Source organism: Rhinolophus sinicus, linkage group LG06 (genome assembly GCF_036562045.2).
Source record: "Rhinolophus sinicus isolate RSC01 linkage group LG06, ASM3656204v1, whole genome shotgun sequence".
NCBI classification, from domain to species: Eukaryota; Metazoa; Chordata; class Mammalia; order Chiroptera; family Rhinolophidae; genus Rhinolophus; species Rhinolophus sinicus.
In genome coordinates this window covers 127,338,465-127,359,407 of record NC_133756.1, presented here as the reverse complement: position 1 = coordinate 127,359,407, position 20,943 = coordinate 127,338,465, and the positions used below count along the sequence as shown (strand labels likewise).

Here is a 20,943-nt window from a genome sequence, read left to right as displayed (position 1 = left end):
CCACCCAGCCACAGTGGATGGCCATCTGATTACAGCTGATGACCATCTACTACCCGAGCCAGCACCTTTCCACGTGAGGGCGAGAGCCTGGAAACTGCTCTCTCTGGGACTCTGTCCCCACAGTGGTCTCTCTCTCAAAATTTCTTGGTGTACTGTACTCACCCTTCTTCTTGTGATGAGGGGAGATGATACAGCGCCTATGTGATGAGATGCAGTGAGGTGAATGACGGAGGCATTGTGACGACGCGTTAGGCTACTAGTGACCGACGGACAAGTTACAGCTTCTCTTCGGCACATCCAGGTCGCCAGCATCACTACTCCTGCACTTTGGGGCCCTTATTAAGTAAAATAAGGGTCACTTGAACACATACACTGTGCTACCGAGACAGTTGACCTGACATCCAAGACAGCTAATAAGAGACTAACAGGGGGAGCGTAGTGTTTACGTCTGGGGCGGGATGAAGCAGGACTCGCGAGATTTCATCACGCTCCTCAAAATGGAGTGCAATGTAAAATTTACGAATTGCTTATTTCTGGATTTTTCCATTCCATATTTTGGGACTGTGACTGACTACAGGTAACTGAAACCACAGAAGGCAAAACCATGGAGAAGGAAGGACTACTACATCTTTCTGAATCATTATATATTATCCCAGCTTTCTTTCTTTCCCTTTCTCATTTCCCCATCGGCATTTCCTGGGGTCACCTTGCACGAACTAACTGCATTCAACTTTTTGTGCCAGGTGTTAATTTTAGGGGATTAAGATACATATTATTAAAGAATGTGTCTAAACAGTGAAGCACACACACACACACACACACACACACACACACCACAGGGGCACATTTGTGGCCAGCAGCACACGTACTCTGAGTGCCACTCTCCCCAACTTCCCCCACTCCCCCCACGCCCACAGGTGAGGCAACCGTGTCAGGTTCAAAGTCTCGGGGGCCTGGAATCCGGCATTAAAGGACATCAGGAGGCAAGACCTAAAAGGGCAGCTGGGATATAGGCAGGACAGGATGCACATGTGTGTGCAGAGAGTGTGCACAGGCCCGAGTGCCATTGTGAATTTAGGTCAATGATAGCTCTCCTCTGCTCCTTACCTGGAGACTCAGAGCCTCTGGGCCATCTAGAATGCTCTCACATAAATTACTGTGCATTTACCATGTGGTCGATGCCTCTTAGATGTAGTACCTTGAAGCAGTGAAAAGCCTGATTCCTGAACATGAGCTGGAAGGCATCACTCAGGCAAGGTCTATGAGCTGCGCCCAGAGTGGCAGACCCCACCTGGTGGTGGGCTGCGTCTCCCCAAGACCGTCGGGCCCTGCTCAGTGCAGGTCCAAGGATGGCGCTTCACTGACTTGAGCAGGGAGGCACTAGGGAGGCAGAATCCACTCCAGGCCTCGGCCACCTCTGAGATAGTTCTCTGGGCTCAGACCTGCCAGTTAAAGCCCTTGAAGATGAAAGGGAAAGGCTTTGCCAAGCGAGATGAAAGCCAAGCGCAAGTGGTGTTTCACAGCCTCCTAAAGGGAGGATTCTTGGTGCTCCTTATTATGCTCAATTAAGAGCTTGTAATTACAGAAACCCAGAGAGATTCTCACAGAGGATAGCCACTTGGCCTTGGTTTTCACTCCTGACGTGCTCTGACAAATCACGTTTTCATCTCCCCACCAGCAGGCATCTGCGGAACACACTAATTGCCCTGGTCTTCTGGCAACAGGCCGCACCCACCCCCGGACCAGAGCCTGCATACCTGCCCTCTCCACGGGCCAGGAGCCCCTGAGCCTTAGCTGTCTGTCAGACCAGAGCCTAAAAGCACTGGACAGAGCAGCCCTCGTCCTTCAGCCATGTGCACATGGAGGGGCATGAGGAGTGGAGGTGTCCATGGCAGGGGGGACCCCTGACTGACAAGCTGCATCTAGCCTGTTCTGTGCTCAGCAGCCCAGCTCATCACCCCACGGGAAGGAAAGGAAATGCCCAGTCACACACCACATATTTCATTTATTTCCTTACTGCCTATCTTCCCCTATAAGAATGTAAGCTCCACGAAGGAGAGCTGGCATTAGTATTTTCCTGCAGCTACAACAAATTCCCACAGGGGTTTAAAACCACAAAAGTTTTATCATCTTACAATTCTGAAGGTCGGAAGTTTTACTGGGCTAAAGTCAAGGGCAAGGCTGCATTCTTTTCTGGAGGCTCCAGGGGAGAATCCGTGTTCTTGCCGTTTCTGGTCTCTATAGGCCAATCACATTCCTTGGCTTGTGGTCCCCTCCATCTTCGAAGTCATCATTTAGATCACGCTGGTTCATTATCACATGTCCTCTCTGACTACCTCTCCTGCCTCCCTCTTCCACTTAGCAGGACCCTTGAGATTTTGTTGGGCCACTCGGGTAATCCAAGATAATATCCCTATCTTCTGGTCAGCTGATTAATGATCTTAATTCTTCCTTACCATGTAACATAATATATTTACTGATTCTGGGGATTAGGACATGGGCATCTTGGAGGGGAGGGCTCCATCATTCTACCTACCACAGGGTTTATTGTCTCTTGTTCATTGCTGTATTCCCAGTGTTTGGCACATAGTAGGCCCCCTGTAAATACTTGTTGAATGAATAAGTGAATGAATAAATCACTAAGAATAATATTTAATATCATAGTAAACAGTAATTGTGCTTACTAAGTGCCAGGCACTATTCAAAGTGCTTTATGTATATTAACTCATTTAGTCTCCAACAGTTTTATGAGGTACATTTTATTATTATTATCTGTATTCTAATGAAGGCACAGAGGAGTTGCCTGCCCCAGGCTACACAGCTAGTGAGTGGTGAACCTGGGATCTGACCTCAGATTTTTTGAGCATTTGTCTCACTGGCCCTGACTGGGCATGTTACATTTCAAGTCTCATTTCATCCTCATGAGAGACCAGGAGGAAGATGGTCAGAATGTGAACCCTGATCTTGGGCACGGAATGAAGTCTCCCAGTTAACGATTCTGAGGCATTCTGTGGCTCAGTGGTTGGGGCAATGGATTGCACATTGCTTCTTGAGTCTCTTTTGATTCCAATCAGACCAGGACCCAGCACCACCACGAGTGCTCATGTTCCCACCATGAGGCCGTGCTCCTGCTTCGGACCCTGCTCTCTGGTTCTGTTCCTACTTTATATAACTAGCACCCAGGGCCCCGGCAGGCCTGTAGCAGACCATGACCTTCACCTCTAGCTGAACCCGACAGCTGTAACTCCTGGAAGCCTGTCTTCCTTCCGGGGGACAGGAGCCTACTTCAAACCTCACCTAGAGCTGACGTTGCGCTGCCCATTTTATTGATGACAATTCTGGGGACCCCCATAGCTGGTCCCCATCCATGTTTTGCATGTGCAAGAGCTGCTTGCTCTCTGTATGCTGGCCCGTCACTGGCCCCCGTGACAGGCTGCCCTTCCAGAGCCCCCTCCCTAGCCCCTTAATTTCCCCTGCTAGCCTGTTCTTCAAGGACATGAACACATAGGAAACCCCCAGACACGGGCTTCAGCTTCCCCCAGCTCTTCGGGAAGAGTGTTGCTCAGGCAGGGAGGTGGCACTGTCCCCTCTCACTTGCATCATAACCTTTGCAATCAAAGCCAAGAAGAGTGAAACATGCTTGTACCGGCCAGCACAGTGGGGCACTGCATTTTCTGTTCCCGCCAGCACATTTTTCTAGGTCAGTGTCAGATCAGAGATATCCAATACCACGTGTCCCAACTTTTTATTTGAAAACAGATAAGTTGCTCTCCAAAATAAATAGGGTTTACAATAAAGCCTGGAGAAACCTCCATCTGAAACACACTCAGTGAACAGGAAGGACAGACAATTTGTGGCTTGACAGCTGTAAACCCAACACCAGCCCCAGCTCCAGCCCTAGGAGGATAGGCCAGGTTGGGGAGAACAGGTGTATACACACATGTACATTGATGTGTGCCTGTACATGTGTACACACATGCACCTGTATTTGCACAAATATGCATGTTTCTTTAAGGGTCTCTGGGAGATTATCATGCATATGTAAATAGGGAGGGTTATACATGTATACGTGTGTGTGTGTGTGTGTGTACCAGGCATGTGCCCATAGGTGTGTGTGTGTGTTTCTGCCTGATGATTTTGCACCCAGCCCTGCTTCTCAGATACCTGGTCCTCTCTATAGACACTTTCCTCCTCTCCTCACTGCTACCTCCAGTCTTAGCCCTCATCCTGTTACTGAATAAAGTGCTGGGGTTCAGATATCGATATGCTGTAAATGCATCCCCTCCATCCTATCTCCTCTCGGTGCTCACCCACTGCCCACTCACATTAGACGTGGTCATATAGGCCAACTGAGGTCTATTTCTGGTTACCGTGTTGGGATCCAGCAATTTGAGCTCACCGTTTGTTAACAGCGCTTGGTGAATGGCACCTTGGGCTGCCCCAGGAAGGCCTCTTGTGTCACATCTTGTTGATGGTCACCTTGACTTCAGGATCTCGCTCAAAGACCCTCCTACTGGCGCTGCCACCACAATCTTCCCTAAGTTCTGCCTGTTTCTTAGCCCACGACCCCAGCTGCCTGGGAACCACCTGCTTCACCAAACTCAAGCAACTCAGCCTGACTTCCAAGAGCTGAGTGATTTCCTTAGCAAACCCTCCTGGTTTCTCCAGGAAAACCTCAGGAGGGCTGCCCCTCACTGGGTGTTAGGTCAGGCTCCTCCCTTCCCAACCTCTAAGCCTGCCTTTGCTCCTGCCAGTCTCCTGCCACCACAACATTCTCTGCTGCCACTTCTCTGCCATCAGCTCTGCCAGTCCACACCCTACGCTGCCTTTCAACCAGTTCTACTCTCCCCCCTCCCCCCATGAGGCCTTCTCAAATAAACCTCCCAAACCACGAAACGCCTTATCCGTTGGGCACGGTGTCACTGGATGACACACTGCCCTGTGTATTACCTAAGAATTGTTTTCAGGTTGCTTCATGGCACTTATCTCGCCTTCCCACCTAGATTGCAATCTCCTTCTAGGTAAGAGTCAAACCCTGTGCTCTCTTTGAAAGCTGTGGAACCCGACACAGGTTGGACACAGCATAGATCAGTGATAAGGGTTTGTGGGTGAGTGGATGCAAGACACAGTTGGGATGGAGGTGGTCAGGTCATGAAACTGCGTGCCAGGCACTGGTCCAGTGACTCTTCTACCCTACCGCATCTAATCCTCCCATAACCACGGAGCTGGGTAACAGTATCTCCGTTCCATAGATGAGAAAACGAAGCCAGACAGAGGCTAAGTGACTTCTCCTTAGTAAATGGTAAGGTCAGCGTTTAATCCTCGGTCTTCCAACTGCACTTCCTTGTTACTTTGCAACAACCGTATCAGTGGAAGACTGTGCACTAGAGAGTCAAGAACTTTCTGAAATTCTAAAGCACACCCTGCCCCGAAAAAGTGCAAGTAAGCACTAGATCAGTGCTGTCCAATAGAACTTTCTGCGATGATGGAAACGTTCATTTTTATGCTGTCCAATATGGCAGCCCCTACCCACAGGCAGCCATTCAATACCTGAAATGTGGCTCGGATAACTAATGACCTGGATTTTAAATTTTATTTTATTTTAATTAATTTAAATTTAAATAGTCACCTGTGACTAGTGGCTATCATATATTGGACAGCATAGCCCTAGGTGACTGCTTCCAAACCATATTCATGCTGAGCAAATACAGGAAATAATAATCATATAATTAATGAGGCTGCTTGTTAGTGGGGGGCAACAGGCTCAAGGAGTCCTGCCCTCCGTCCCCACCCCGCCGCCCTGAGGGTTATGATCCTGAGGGTCAGTGTTACAATAAACTTGTAATCCATTCCAGACACACCAGCTCTTAATGATGGGCACGTTCCCCGCCAGCTCCAGCCCCTAAGCCGAGGGCACTGAAATCACCGTGGCTATGAGAAATCCCAGCATAGGAAGTGCGCAGGACCTTGTCAGGCCTTGCATGACATCCTGTACCTCCATTTCCCACATAGTCAGTGCCAGGCCCTAGACAGAGCTGGGGTACAAAATGTGACTCAGAGCCCAGCCTCACGGATCTCAGGCCACAGTAATGAACAGAGCCTTCCTGGCCTTTCACCATCAAGGAGACTGCAGCCCCACAGCTGTTGGAAAGCAGGACCCTGGTCACAGCAACAGAACCCAAGGCCAGCTCTGGCCCTGTGGGAGGGGAGCCCAGGAGCCCAGAGACAGAGGGATCCGGGATCCCACCTTTTTTCTTGGCAGCACTTTGGCGCCACCTCCTGGGCCCCTTGCAGAATGCCAATGCTTACAAACTTGCCAGGAGGAAGAAAGGACTGGACACTGCTGACTGATGGGAGCTGTCAGAGACCTCCCAGGCCCCGCCTGGCTGGGCAGAAACCGAACGCCTAGCCGCTTGCCTACCCACGACTAGGGCACAGCAGTGGGGTCAACTCCCTTCCTGCAGGAAAGGGCATTTTGGGATGGAAGGGAAACGCGCAACAACAGCAGCTCTGGGGATGTGGGAGGGGAGAGAGCTCAAGCATTCACTGTATGAGTCTGGAATAGGAACATTCCAGAATCCAGGATCTCATTCACACCTCCATCGTTAAACTGCCAGGCCCTGGATATACAGGGAGAAAGCAGACACAAGCCTGGTGGTGGCTGGAATTGGCTGACTGCAGGAAGCCGGGTGAAGGGTGTGTTGTCTGGGTTGGTCTCTGAGGGTGCAAAGAGTTGGGCACACATAGAGAAGGGAAAGAGAGAAGTTTTCAGAGGAGGGAGCAGCCTGGGGGGCCAAGCCCTGGAGGTGAGGAGGAGGGTGGTCCAGTGGAGAAGTGAAGTGGCTCAGGGTGGTCAGAAGGTGGAGCATGTGTGTGGAGAAGGGAGCTGGAGGTGAAGCCGCTGGGGTGAGGAAGCAGCAGCAGAATCCAGCTGACACAGGGCCTTGTTTTCTGTAATCCCTACCCTGTCCAGCAGACCCCCAGGGTCAAACCCCCAGGTGCTTCTGAGTTTCAGTGGTTTTGTCCATGGCTACCGTGACAGATCCCAGTGACTAGCAAATGCAGCAGAGAGACACAGGCTGCATGGCTTGGTGCTGAGGAGAGGTGCGCGGAAGTGAGGGGAGAGCCTCAGGATGGGAGATGAGAGACTGTGCCACTGACTAGCTCCAGAACCCGGCAACATTTCTCCTCTCTGGGCCTCAGTTTTCCCATCTGTAAACTGTAGGGGTTGACTGATGGTCTCCATCAACTCCCACTTAACCAGTCTGGGTCCTAAAGTATAGGAAGGAGGTGAGGATTGGGATGTTTGCGCTCTGGCCAATGTCCCCCTACCCAGGTAGTGTGTGAGTGAGGGGCTGTCCAGCCATGCTCCAGTTACATGGAAATGCTGATGGGGCTTCTTAAGCTGACTGAAACTTGAGTTCTCTCAGTAAGAGAGCTGGGGGAGTAGGGCCCTCATGGAGGGTTAGATACCCGGCTGAACCAGAGGCTTGTGGGGTGTGGGTCTCTTGTTCAGACTTCAGCCTCACATAATCTACCCACAGCACAAAGGGAGGCCTTCTGTCAGGGCGCTGGGGTTGGGGATGCCCAGAGATCTGGCCTAGCTCTAAAAGTCAGAGGACCCCACTGTAGGTTTCTTCCCAAAAGATCCCCAGGCTCAGGAAAGATGGAAGAGAACCCCAAACGAGCCAGAGAATCCTCTGGGAGAGGCAAAGTCAGCAGCATCTTTAGCCCTGGAGTAAACAAATCAGGACAGCTTCCCGCAATCCGCAGGAAGCTGGGATGGGGAGACAAGGCCTCCAGTCACCAAGCACAGCTCATTCAAAAGTACTTCCTGGGTATCAGCGAGCTCTCACAGGCTGCCCTCAGCTGAGCCTTTCATCAACCCGTAAGGACGGCAGGGCAGGATTATGGACGAAAAACTTCCCTCCTGGAAGAAAAGCCAGAGGTCAGCAGTCCAGCCCCATATTTCATAGAAAAGGACAATAAGAGCCACATTAGATAACGACTTGCACTGAGCCATGTGGGGTACATTAGTGACTTAGTGACAGAGAAGTAGCCCCAGATCTCCTTAGGGGCCAGGACTGCGGAGGGAGACATGCTACAAGTGTGACATACACACAATTTCAAAGACTTGTACAGAAAAAAAGGATGTAAGATATCTTATTACATACTGATTTTTATTTTAATTACATGTGGAAATGGCAAGATATTGGATATATTGGATTCAATAAAATATACTAAAACTAATTTCACCTGTTTCTCTTTACTCTTTTAATGTGGCTACTAGAAAATTTAAAATTAAATGAGTGGTTCGCAGTGGTGGCTCTAGTTATATTTATACCCAACAGTGCTGCACCAGGCTGCTGTGCTGGGTTCACTGCTGTCACCCCAATGTCTAATTGTCATGTGGGGTCTCTGGTCCTGCTCTCTGCACAAGAACACAGAATATGTTGAGGCCAAAAAGAAACACCCACGGAGCCATAGATAAGGGAGTCATACCACTATATTCTCGCTGGCAGCTGGGTTGGAGACACAGGAAGCAGGAGCCACATGATCTGCAATCTGCCATCCGCTTCTCTGCCTGCCTGCCTGCCAACCAACCCCCTTGCTAACCGCACTCTGCGCCTGCTAGCGTAGCCATGGCAGTTATACCAGTGGCCAATGGCTAACTGGTTAAAGCTGATGGCCATCTACTACCCAAGCCAGCACCTTTCCACATGAGGCCAAGAGCCTGGAAACTGCTCTCCTGGCTCTGTCCCCACACTAATCTACAGAGTGGGAGAAGGTGGGGACAAACATGGGAATGTTTGAGGACTTTTCATGTGCCAGACACTGGACTAAGTCTCTTACATCTTATCTTCCCAGCAACCTCATGCCAGGGATAGGAGGGCAGTGAGAGAGGCAATAGTAGGAGGGTTCATTCAGGGCCCTAACTGGGGTCAGGGTGAGGTCAAGGTAAGGAGTAGAGTCCTCTCTTCTATGCATGCTCCTGGTTTTCTGGACAGAAAGATTGTCATGTAGGGTGTCATGTGAGGTCTCTGGTCCAGCTCCCCACATAAGAATGCAGGATATGGTGAGGCCAAAAATGAACACCCACAGAGCCATAGATAGGGGAGTCATATCACTATATTCTCAACGGTGGCTGCGTTGGAGACACAGGAAGCAGGAGCCACATGATCTGCAATCTGCCGTCCACTTCTCTCTGCCAACCAACCTCACTTGCTAGCTGCAATGTGCCACGCTAACTGCAATCTGCGCTTGCTAGCTCAGCCACCATCTTCTTGCTAGCCCCTATTTTCTGCTAGCAGAGCCACGGCAGTTATATTAGTGGCCAATGTCTCACTGATTACAGCTGACGGCCAACTAGCCACAGCTGATGACCATCCAATCACAGTTGATGGCCATTTACTGCCTGAGTGAGCACCTTTCCATGTGAGGGTGAGAGCCTGGAAACTGCACTCCTAACTCTCCCCACAAAGATGCCTCTTCTCCCTCTCCCACTATGTACTTCCTGGTCACCCATCTTCCCACTTGGCCTCAACCATATCAGTTGTGCAATTTGTCCCTTCTCCTTTAAGGTTCTGCCCCAATAGATACTGTCCCACCAGTGATAGCCCAGTTCCTTCAACAACCACATACCTGCTCTGGTAGCCTTCGTGGGCTCCAGCAGTATGGTGGCTTTCAAAGAAGGCTCCCAAATCGGGCCGCTGGGTCTGCTGCAAGGCAGACATGTGGCCTGGAACCCAACCTGTGGTTTCAGAAAGCCCCTTCCCAGTTATTTCGAATCCCCAGTTCCAGAAGTGCAACCCTCCAAGGACCCACCCTCAGCTCTGGGACCTATTGGGCTATGCTCAGGAAAGTGACCCAAGAAACCACAAGGTGGCGCTGTTCCCACAAGGTCCCCTCCCCAGTAACCTCCCTTCACACCTGCATCTAAAACATGTTCCAGTATTTGGAAGTTTCCCCCAGACCAGCTGTTGAATTTCTTTCTCAGCCTTTAGCTGCCAATAGTTATTCACACTCATTCTGCAATGAAAATAGGTCACCTCTGAGTGCAAACTTTAAAATAAAAGTCAAGCAGGCTACTAACTCGTCGTCAGTTCTTCTCTACAAAGGAATTCCGTACCCAGAGGCCCTCACACACACCTAACATGTACAAGAGGAATGCACACATGTTAAGCAAATAACGCACAGGTCCATGTGTGTGTGAACAAGATGGTCAGAGCCAGAAAGATGTTACAGATTATTTAGCAGTGGGGTTTTATTTTCCTATTTGTTTTAGCTCCAGGAATTTTTTTTTTTTTTTTGAAAGCAGAAGTAATTTATTCCATTTCTTTTTTAAAAATATTTTTATTTGAAAATATCACTAATATACAACATTATTTCAGTGTCAGGTGTACACCACAGTTATTTAACATTTATATACCCAAAAAAAGTGAGCTCCAGGAATTTTTATTCAAAAAAGAAAGAAAAGAAAAGAAAACCTTACATTGAAGCCAAATATGTAAAATGAGGGGAGAATTTTTTTAAATTACAGCTGCTTCAGTTGCAGATGTGAGGGTAGAAGAATGTCCCCAGTGAATAGTTTTCTGGAGCATACCTTAAAAACCATTAGTCTAGTCCCACTGCCTTATTCCACAGGAGGGAAAACTGAGACTCAGAAAGGAGAAATGACCTGTTCAAAATCACAGATACTTTCAAAATGCTTTCATGTTCAATCTAAGCCCCAAAGGCAGGTGTTTTCACTGAGAAATCAAAACAATTTCTATTTTCTCTGACTTATAGCCAGACTCTCTTCAAATTATGGTGATAACCCAGGGCAGAATGACAGTAATGGATGACACTTCCACCCAGCTCTGTTCATTTCAAGCCGTTTCATTCTGCACACCCCTCACAATGCGCCTGCGAGTTAGGAAGGGCAAGCAGATACCCCAGGGATCTGAGGAGAAATCAAGGCACAGAGAGGCGACTTGACTTGCTCTCGGAGCACACAGTGAGTGTCAATTTAAAAAAAATAAAGTAAAAGACTAGCACCCAGGGCTCCTGTGACAATTCTGCACCGTGGTCTAGAGTTGAGTTTATTCTAGCCTTGGTGGAAAAAGTTTTTTTAAAAAAGGAGGAGGCTGTTAGGTGCTGGTTCTCAAGCTGACAAAAAAGCAGAGTGAGAACAAGAGACTCTGCTCCTGAAAAACAGGACCCTACCGCCTTCGTTTTTATATCTTCAGAGCCAGGCATGATCTCTGGTACATTGTAAACCTCTAAATATTCATCGAATGAATAAATAAATGGGACACAGACACATCAATAGATATATTTGGCTCCTGAGACAAGAAATTAAGATTCTGCACATGTTAACACCATTTCCATAGTCTACTAGACAGAAAGCTTTGAGAGGTATCTTGAGAGGAGGAAAGCTCACCGCACACAGGGATTTGTTAGTCTTTCTCTCCTGTCACTCTGAACAGTTCCCCTCTGGGAAACAGCAGCTTCCAACTGCACTGAGCTCCTGTAGTATTTTTATCATTCAAATCACTAATTTAGCTACTATTTTCTACCCAGCTACTAAGGATCACTGTTCATTAGGTCCTGAGGGGTATAGAATAGACTCCTCTGTGTGATAGCATATTTAATAATATAATATTTCAGGACTTAGATTTAAAATGAGAACATTTAAAGGAGCTGTGTGATCTTGAATAAGTGCTGATCCATAGTGTCGGTGGGACAGGGAAGCAATAATTAGCAGTTTAATCCAGCAACAATGACTAACCCCTACCCTGCCCAAGAACAAGCATTGGGTAAGTGGGGAGACAGTCATAAGTAAGACAAGCCACGGAGCTCACTAGATAGATATAAATCCCATGTGAGGTGATCTACAATAAAAAAATAACTGTTGTTAACCTCCGCATTCAGAATCATTAATTGATATATTTCCCATGGTTATATAATTGAACACACCCCCTTTGTACACATAATGCATTTCCCCCCCTACAAAAATGGAATCCTATTGTACACAGTATTTTTCTATAGTCTTTCCATATTAACACATTGAGAGCAGCTTCATCCATTCTAAAGAATTTTCATGCCATTCATCCTTCAAATACTTCCTGAGTGCCTACGACGTACCAGGCACTATGCTGTATGTTGTGTAATAGGGAGTAAAACAGCTCCCTGTTCTCAGGTAGCTTAAACCACATGAATGTATCATAATTCAGTAAATCATTCCCCTATTGCTGGGTATTTCTACTGTCACATTTTTTTCTTTCTTGATAATAATAATGATAGCTAAGATTTATTGAGCATCTATTATGGAACGAGAAGAAGCACTTTATGTGGACAATGCATAATTTTGCTTAATCTTTGTAAACAGCCAACTCTTGTAGGTTCTATTGTAGATGAAGAAATGGAGGATAAAGGTTTTAATAACTTACTCGAGGTCATGCAGTTATTAAGTGTCAAAGCCAGGATTCAAACCCAGGCATTTTGACTTCAGAATCTAGACTCTTCACCAGTAGGAACAAAGCTACAATGAACGTACTTGTTCATACACCTTTTTACATTTATATGAGCATTTCTGAAAACAGATTCTTGGAAATTGGAATTAGTGTGCCAAAGGGTATACAAATCTTTTTTATGTCCTATAGAGTGAGTTTTAAGAGGGAAAGTGAAAAAATTTATTAATGAATTACTGAGAGATCATTTCTGTGGCTGATTATAACTCTGTTGTTCAACACGGCAGCCACTAGCCAATGTGGCTTCTGAGTACTAAAAATGTGGCTAGTCCAAATGGAGATGCGCTGTATGCATAAAACACACATCAGATTTTAAAGACCCAGGATGAAGCAACAACAACAACAAAAAAGTAAAATATCTCATTGATAAGTTCTACATTGATTATATATTGCAATGATAGTATTTTGGGTGCATTAGGTTAAATAAATTATATTATTAAAATTTATCGTACCTGTTTCTTTTAATCTAAATGTGAGTAGAAAATGTGAAATTACATTTGCATTGAATGGCGATGGATTAAAGAATGGACACGGTTCGAGTGGAGGCTGGAAGGCCCCTTTGAAGAGTTTGTGAGCAGATAATGAGGACAAGATTGGAGTAGAGGCCCTGGGAGTGGAGTAGAGCTGAGGGGCTTCAGCAATGAGGTAATGAGGTTTTGAGCCTGGTGCCCGGGAAGATACCATTTCCCTGAAAGTAAGATCGGACCTTATATTAATTTTTGCTCCAAAAGACACATTAGGGCTTATGTTTAGGGGATGTCATACTGAAAAATCATGCTAGGGCTTATTTTCCAGTTAGGTCTTATTTTTGGGGAAACACAGTAGGTGGTATCAGACTCCTGGTTCCCTGTCCCTGCAACAACTTCCCCTTTTTTTCTCCCCAGGCTCTGTCCAAGCAGAAGCCACTGTCCCTACCTGCAAGGCTTGGCCAGTCTCCCCAGTGTTCAAGTTCACTCCTAACCCAAAGCAATGCACACCAAAGCCACCCTAGCCACCAGGAACTTGGCATCTAGTTGGCCTCCCCACCCCCACTTTTTAAACCAATTCAGAGATAAGAATGGGATAAGTCAAAATTTATTTTTCACCAAAGAAAAACAACAGAAAAGAAAAACAGCAACAATGGTTATGAGAAGAGACTGTCTCACCATAGTAATTATAATGGTTTCTTACTCAACAGTGGGGAAAATATCCAATCCTGAAGTAGATCTTTCTTTGACAAGTTGTTGTTGACTTATTCTTATTTGTACATCTCATTCTTATTCTCAATGAAACTTAAGTGATATCTGACCTTTGTATGAGGATACAATTCATGGACTGGAAGTACCTGTTGTTTAAAGGTATTGCAAAGTTAAGGCTTGTTTGTCAGAATGTGGAAAGGGCACATGATTGGGAAACTTTTTCTACAAAGGAAAAAAAAAAGACAATTAATAGCCACGATTCTAGGCCCAAGAATCTATTACAGCAGAATTTTTGATGTGAGGACCAGGCCTTGATAGTTTAAATTGATAGTTTAAATGCTTCCTGGAAAATTCTAATGTGCTATCCATCCAGTGTTGAGAAATACCAGCTAAAACTAATATTAGTAACTATGGCCACTATGTATCACCTGAATTTTGAGTAAAACCTCCTCTCAATTATGGGTTCCACAGCACAAGAAAAAAATTAGTCCCATATGGAAAAGGTCACTGTTTCTATTTGTATTGGTTAGTGTACAGTGAAGATTGGCAAAACTAAATGGCTTTTCTTCTTCTTTTTTTTTTCTACAGAAATAAAAACCGTGTTTTTCCTTCTGAAACCAAGGGTCCTTATGAATTTGATTACATTTAGTTTTAAATCCTAGCTCTAGAAATCATATATGTGTGTGTGCGTGTGTGTGTGTGTATATTACTCAAATATATGTATATAGTACTAGGTTGGTGCAAGAGTAATTGTGGTTTTTGCAATTATTTTTAACCTTTTAAACCGCAATTATTTATCCCTCAGAGACCAAGCCTTTCCCCCGGATAATCAGCAACCCCTGAGGCAGCAGCAGACAGTAGCCAGATCTGACTCATGGTCACAGGTCTGGACCTCTGGCAGGTTAAAGATAACATCTTGACCTGAGTTATGTTTCAGCCCCTGAGTCCTAAGGTGGAATGACCCCCTGGCTACTTTCCCATGAAACCAGACAGAGGGAAGCTAGAAAAGACCTCAGAGCTGTCCTCAAGACCTGAAGAAATGTTTATTATCCTTACCTCATTCCCAACCAATCAGCTCCCAGCCGGACCCCAAACCCCTAACCCACAGTGTCTTGTAATTTTGCCCCATATAATCTGTAACCTACAGATTATACAGGAAATCATACTGCAGGAAGGGATGCACAGACCCCGAGGGAGAAAAGACAAGAAGTCTAAAATACAATAGCCTCAGCAACAGGACCTAAGCCGTGGATGTGAGCATGTTTATTAAGGGAATTTCTTCTGACCTAGCCATCCTGACAACCCTGTGTGCCAAGGCAGATAAAAGTTTTGCGTGCGTAAACAGAAAAGAGCTGTCTGCTCCAAGACCCTCCACAGCCTTCATGGTCTAAGCAAAATTACTGTGGACACTCCCCTCACCTTGTCTTCCCTTGAGCCCGAGCTGAGCACACACAAAAGAAGCTCTGTTCCCTGCTCTCTTTACAAGAGCTTTGTTGGCCAGGCCTGGTAATGATGGGAGGATGATAATATCATAATAATTAACACTCACGGATGCTTCTACAGGCCAGGCGCTTTACTAAGGACCTGAAGGAACTTGTAAGACTCACAACAGTCCCAGGAGATAGATACAGTTCCTGTCCTCCTATAGATGAGGGAAGTGGGGCTCAGAGAAGTGGGGAGGCTTGTCCCAGTCACCTGGTTCGAGAGTAAGGGGTGCTGGGGTTGCTCCAGGACCTCTGTCCTCTACAATGACTCTGTAGTGCCTTCCAACAAAGACTCGTTTCTTAAGGTCAGTGTTTATTGCTCTCTTTTAACAAAGGAAAAAATATTTTTAAAATGAGAAAGCTAGGGCTTAGAGAGATAAATTAGCTTATCCAAGATTATAAATCTAGGAAATAGCAAAACCATGACTAGAATACAGTTCCTTTCCCCACACCACGGTGTCCCCACTGCTGGTTTCTTTGTCTGTCATCCCTGACCCAGACAGACACCTGTTTCCTGAGGAGTGCCTCCTTCACCTGTGGAGCTGCCTGCGGTTGTGAGCCGCCATATTGCAGAACAATTCAAAGTCTGGATCCAGGAGTTCAATACACACCTGCTTGAATCCCTGACTCTGACCTTTGGGCAAGCTACATTTTCTCTTTTTCACCCTATTGTCTTTGAATTTGAATGTAATTTACCTACGTACATAAATTCAGTCTTTTTAGTGCATAGTTCTACAAATTTTGACAAATGTATATCAACATCCTTTGCCTATCACCCCAGTCAAGGTATAGAACCCCCAAATGTCCCTGTACCCCTTTATAGTCAACCCTCTACCCCCATCCCAGCCTCTGGCAACCAATGATCTGTTTACAGTCCCTACAGTTTTGCCTTTTCTAGAACATCAAATAAATGGAATCAGTATGTAGTCTTTTGAGTCTGGCTTCTTTCACTTAACATAATGCATCTGCAATGCATCCGTGTTGTCATTTGTAGAAGTAGTTCATTCCTTTTTATTGCCGAGCATTAAGGATCTCAACATCGCAGAAACCATAGCAGCCACCCCCCCTTTACTGGAACACCCTGCCAGGCAATTGACAACACCACTTACTAAATCTTAAATCATTATCATCAAGATGGCACAAGTATCTTGAAGATAACGGTAGTGAAGGTGACTGGAAATGAGGACTGATTCTCAGATTTACTAACACATCCCTTGGGGACTTCCCGGATTATCTGCTTAGTGACAGCAGGTGTGGACTAAGAGCCCTGTGGTCTGGGGGCTAATGTGTCCATAAGCTAGAAAACCCTAAGATATTCGGGTCATGGCGATTAGGGTCAGAACCTACACCCAGGACCAGCTCATCCCAGTCCAGCCGTCTTTCCACTACTCCACCAGCTTCCAACCACATCCATGGGAAAGTATGCTCTGCTGGCCTGACTATGCTGTTCCACAGATGGGAGGAGAGGCTGACGGGATGGGAGGAAAGCTTTTTGTTGAGGCCCAATGATAACGGAATCTTCAGCAAGGACCATTCTAGAATGAGCCTGACAGGACCCTCATACTTACTGAATCAGCATCTCCAAAGGGGACCCAAGCATCTGTATTGTTTAGCCAGCTTCACAGGTGATTCCGTTATACAGTCAGCATTGGAAGAAATAAACACAACCTTCTGTCCTCAAGAAATGGAGAAAATTAGGTAGAAACACATTTCTAAACATTCTGCTTCCATAGTTGCGTAAGAGCGTCAATTTTTTGCTTTTCCTCTTTTGGCACTGGCGTCACCAAAATGTTCTTGCTCCTTAGTCATCCTCCACTTCGGACACACATGCAGGAATATACAGTACAGAGCACATCCACCTGCTAAATAAAAAAACAAGACAGCCAGGCCCGGGACTTATTCTTCGTATGCTGCGTTCCAAATGTGGTGGCCAGGAATATGGTCCTCTGGGTCTCTTTTGTTCACCCACCCACGGAAAGTTGGCAAAGTAAATGTATGTTTTGGATATTCAGTGGCTGTTACTCATGGAAACCCTGAATCCACGTGAACACGCTTTCCAAAGCCAGATGGAGTTTCCATTCAGAAAAAATCTTGGCACCAATTTCATCAGAACAATCACAAGTTCCAGGCAAGACCTGGGAAGTCTCGATGAAATTGGTGGCTGGCACTGCAGGTCAGGCGTCATCTAGTAAAGGGAAGGAGACTCTTGGCTGGCATTTCCTTGTCCACAGGACGTGGTGGCCCTGTTTCTAATCCATGGGTCTCAGACAGGGATAGTAACATTCTCTAATGCAAACCTTCCTTGAAAAGGATTGCTTTGTTAAAGTATAAGCAGCCCCACCCCAGACAGTTTGGTAGCCAGTAACAGAGAGTTACTAATCCTAGCTCATAAGTAAGGGAAGTTATGAGAAGAACCTAAAAACATCTCCCAAAGTCTAAGGGAACATGTTGTAGCTGGGTCTCAGACTCACAAAAGATAAAGACTAGAAACAAGAACCAGAATGACATCATGGAATGAAGCAGCTATTCCCTTCCTTCCTATCCCCTCCCCCCACCCCCCAGGCTCACAGAATTTCATTTCTCTAACTGACTCTCCCCCTCATTTCCACTTTCTCCGACTTTCTCTATATTGGCTTTTGTCCTCAAGCAGCTGAATGGTGTCTCCAGTCTCAAAATCCAAGAAAGAATCTGATGGGTCAGGAAAGAATCCAATCTCCATTCCAATCAAAGGGTGAGTGAGGTAGGTCATCCATGAGGATACCACATGGTCTCCCACTCCCACCAGAGTTAACTGGACCAGGGATGGACAACCCCCATGGGCATCCTGGAAAGAGTCAGCTTTTATTTTATTTATTTATTTATATTTATTTATTTTTCAATTAGTGTTGACATACAATATTATATTAGTTTCAGGTGTGATTGGTCCCTAATCACAACATAGTGATGAGACATTTATATACCTTATGCAGTGATCACCCCAATAAGTCTAGTACCCATCTGACACCATACATAGTTATTACAATATTATTGACTATATTCCCTATGCTGTACGTTACACCCCCGTGACTATTTTTAGAGCTGGCAATTCATACTTCTTCACCTTCCTTTCTTTTAGGAGCCAGTTGCACTCCGTCTTTTCCTCCATCTTACTGTACTGGCATTATCTGCTTGCTTCTCTGTTTCTTCACACAGTGCAGAGTCCTTGAGGGCGGGGAACCACCTGCCCCCAGCAGGACCACCTCTAGTTGGCATGCTGACTCTCTGCAGCCCTTGGGTGACTGCAGAGACAAGCATCCCGTGTAATCTCACATGGCTTGCATTCGGGCAGCGAAAACAGATACTAAACAGCCATGCAGACGCCTTATCTCTGAGCTTACTCTTCACATTGTTTTCCAAGTTATGTTCAGTACTGTCTATTTAAGATGGAAGGGAAAGCAAAAAAGAGAAATGTGTAATCGACCCTCTCCTGGTCTAATTAATTATTCTGAATGGTTAAAATGTAAAAAAATCAGTGCGTAATGGTCACCTATCCAGACTGAGTGTCTATAAGTCCTGGATATCTGAGGTTTCCTTATTTGTGTACTATTCCTTCCCCTGGGAAGGGAACAGATAAGCCCCATCTGCTGCAGAGAGCCATTACCTGGCTCCAGCTGCCTGATCCTTCCACCGACCCCAGGAGGAAAGCTCCCAACCATTCAAGCAGACAGAGGGCCTTTTATGAAGAGAAATGCCCCTCCACTGGGGCCTTATGTGGACCCTCCCACTCTTGGCTCCCACCTCACAGTAATGGAGGCTACTGCTGGGCCCCGGGGGAGGAGAGCATTTCTGTCAAGAACAGATCTAAGAAAAAGTCTCTTTGGCCATAAGAGGTTTTTTTGTTTTGTTTTTTAAGAGGAGGTGGTGAGTGGGGATGGGGGGGTGGGGAGCTTGCCTTTTGCTTTTTTTGATTTCAGTGTATTCACAAATGATTTCAAATATACCGGAAATAATACAACAGACACACCCATAAACCCACATGTAATTAATCAACTGTCATGATTAAACAGATGTGACTATTTGGACACTTTTGCTTCAGAACTCCTCCATGCTGGCACATGCTTTCTTAAAGAGAATAAAATCTTATAAATACAATGGAAACCAGTCTCCATCTGTTCCCCTGCCTTCCACCTCAGAGGCAGCCTGCCCATTTCTGTATTTTTTTTTACTATATTTAAGCATCCATAAACAGTATGCACTGTTGCTTTGTGTTTTTAAAATATGCACAAATAGAATTCTGTACATGTCATCTTGCAAATTGCCTTTTCCACTCCACATTATGTTCCTTTGAGAATTATCCACGTTGTTGCCTAGAAAGATTGCTCATTACTTTAACTGCTATATTGTATTGTTTGTAGAAATCCCTGTTTATCCGTTTTCCTGTTGAAGTACTAATAAGAGGTTTCCACATTTTTTGCTATTGTAAATAGAGTTTCAATAAACATCTTTATACATGACACCTCCCAGTCAGGTTTAGAGCAGAGGAGTTTGACAGTGAAGAGTGAAGGCTCTGGAGCCAGATTCCTAGGTTCAAATCTCTGTTCAACCACTTACTAGCTAGATGCCCTTAGATAGTGTCCTTATTTGTAAAATGAGAATAGAAATAGTAGTACCACCCTTAGAGGGTGAGAATTAAATGAGTTTACCTGTTCTTGGCACATAGAGAGTGCTTAGTAATGGTGATACTATATGGCTATATCAAGAGCTATTGCATCCATTTCTCAGAGACCAGCGGTGTATTATGGCTCCAGCCCTGGTTACACAAAGGTTAGCAAGTCAGTCCCTGCCTCCCGGGAGCTCCTGGTCTCTGGGGAGAAATGGGCCAGTGACCAGCCAGACCATGGCAAGTCGGGGTTGCGATGGAAAAGCACACACGATCCTGGGGAACCTAGAGGAGACATGGGTGAGCAGGGAGAGTTCAGGAGAAACTTTGACTCTAGAAGGATGAGGAATTAGCCAAGCCAAGGGGAAGATGGAGGACTGTCCAGACAGAAAGATTAATAGGAAGAAATAGGAGGAGGTCTGACAAATAAAACTCTTGTTTATTCAAAAAAAATATAGGAGAGTGCTCCGTGTTCTAGGCACTCACATATTTTAAAAATCATTAAAAAAAATAGTACCCTCTGTTCTAGGTGCTGGGGAGAGTGCTATGAGTAAGACAAAGTTCTGTTCCATGATAGCTAACATTTACATCCCACTTACCGCGTGCCGCACACTTCCCACACGTATTATCCTTGTTAACTATGAGGTACACTTACAGCTATAAACTACATTTTACATTTGGTCTCATTGCAGCACAGACAGTTCTGGCCAGATGGGTAAGGTCCTAAGGAGCAGAGCTGGGATTCACGCTAGGTAGCCTGGCTGCGGATGTCTGGTCTTACCTACCCACTCTGCTATGCTGCCCTCAAGAAGCCTGCTGACATTCTCCTGACCTATTCCAGGAGCTACAAGTGGGTTTTCTTGGCTGGGGTATGGTGTCAATAACGGCAGACAGATTAAGGCCAGCTTGTGATGAGCGATGAACGCCAGGCTTCGGGGCTGGGATTTCATCCTGTAGGACTGCGTGCTGGCTGGAGGATGGCTTGGAGAGGGCCAGGTGGGACTCAAGAAGACACCCCCATCCCCTCACCTGCTCCCGTCCCTTACGCTGTTGCAAAAACCCAAGGCAGAGAAGACAATGAACTAGGATGCCGCGGGGCCACTGGGATTCAGGAAATTGGACGGCTTCCG

The 20,943-nt window shown here is 46.1% G+C and overlaps 1 protein-coding gene across 2 annotated transcripts in view; it reads left to right on the top strand.

Annotated features, from left to right (window-relative positions):
• The first annotated feature begins 20,479 nt into the window (after nucleotides 1-20,479).
• DKK3 (dickkopf WNT signaling pathway inhibitor 3) overlaps nucleotides 20,480-20,943 on the top strand; it is a 44,273-nt gene continuing 43,809 nt past the window's right edge. The window contains exon 1 of one of the 2 annotated variants that reach the window (XM_074335997.1): nucleotides 20,480-20,943. In XM_074335997.1, the coding sequence (XP_074192098.1) occupies nucleotides 20,901-20,943 (43 nt within the window). In that variant the 5' untranslated portion in view covers nucleotides 20,480-20,900. The other variant, XM_019729295.2, reaches the window with a different exon arrangement.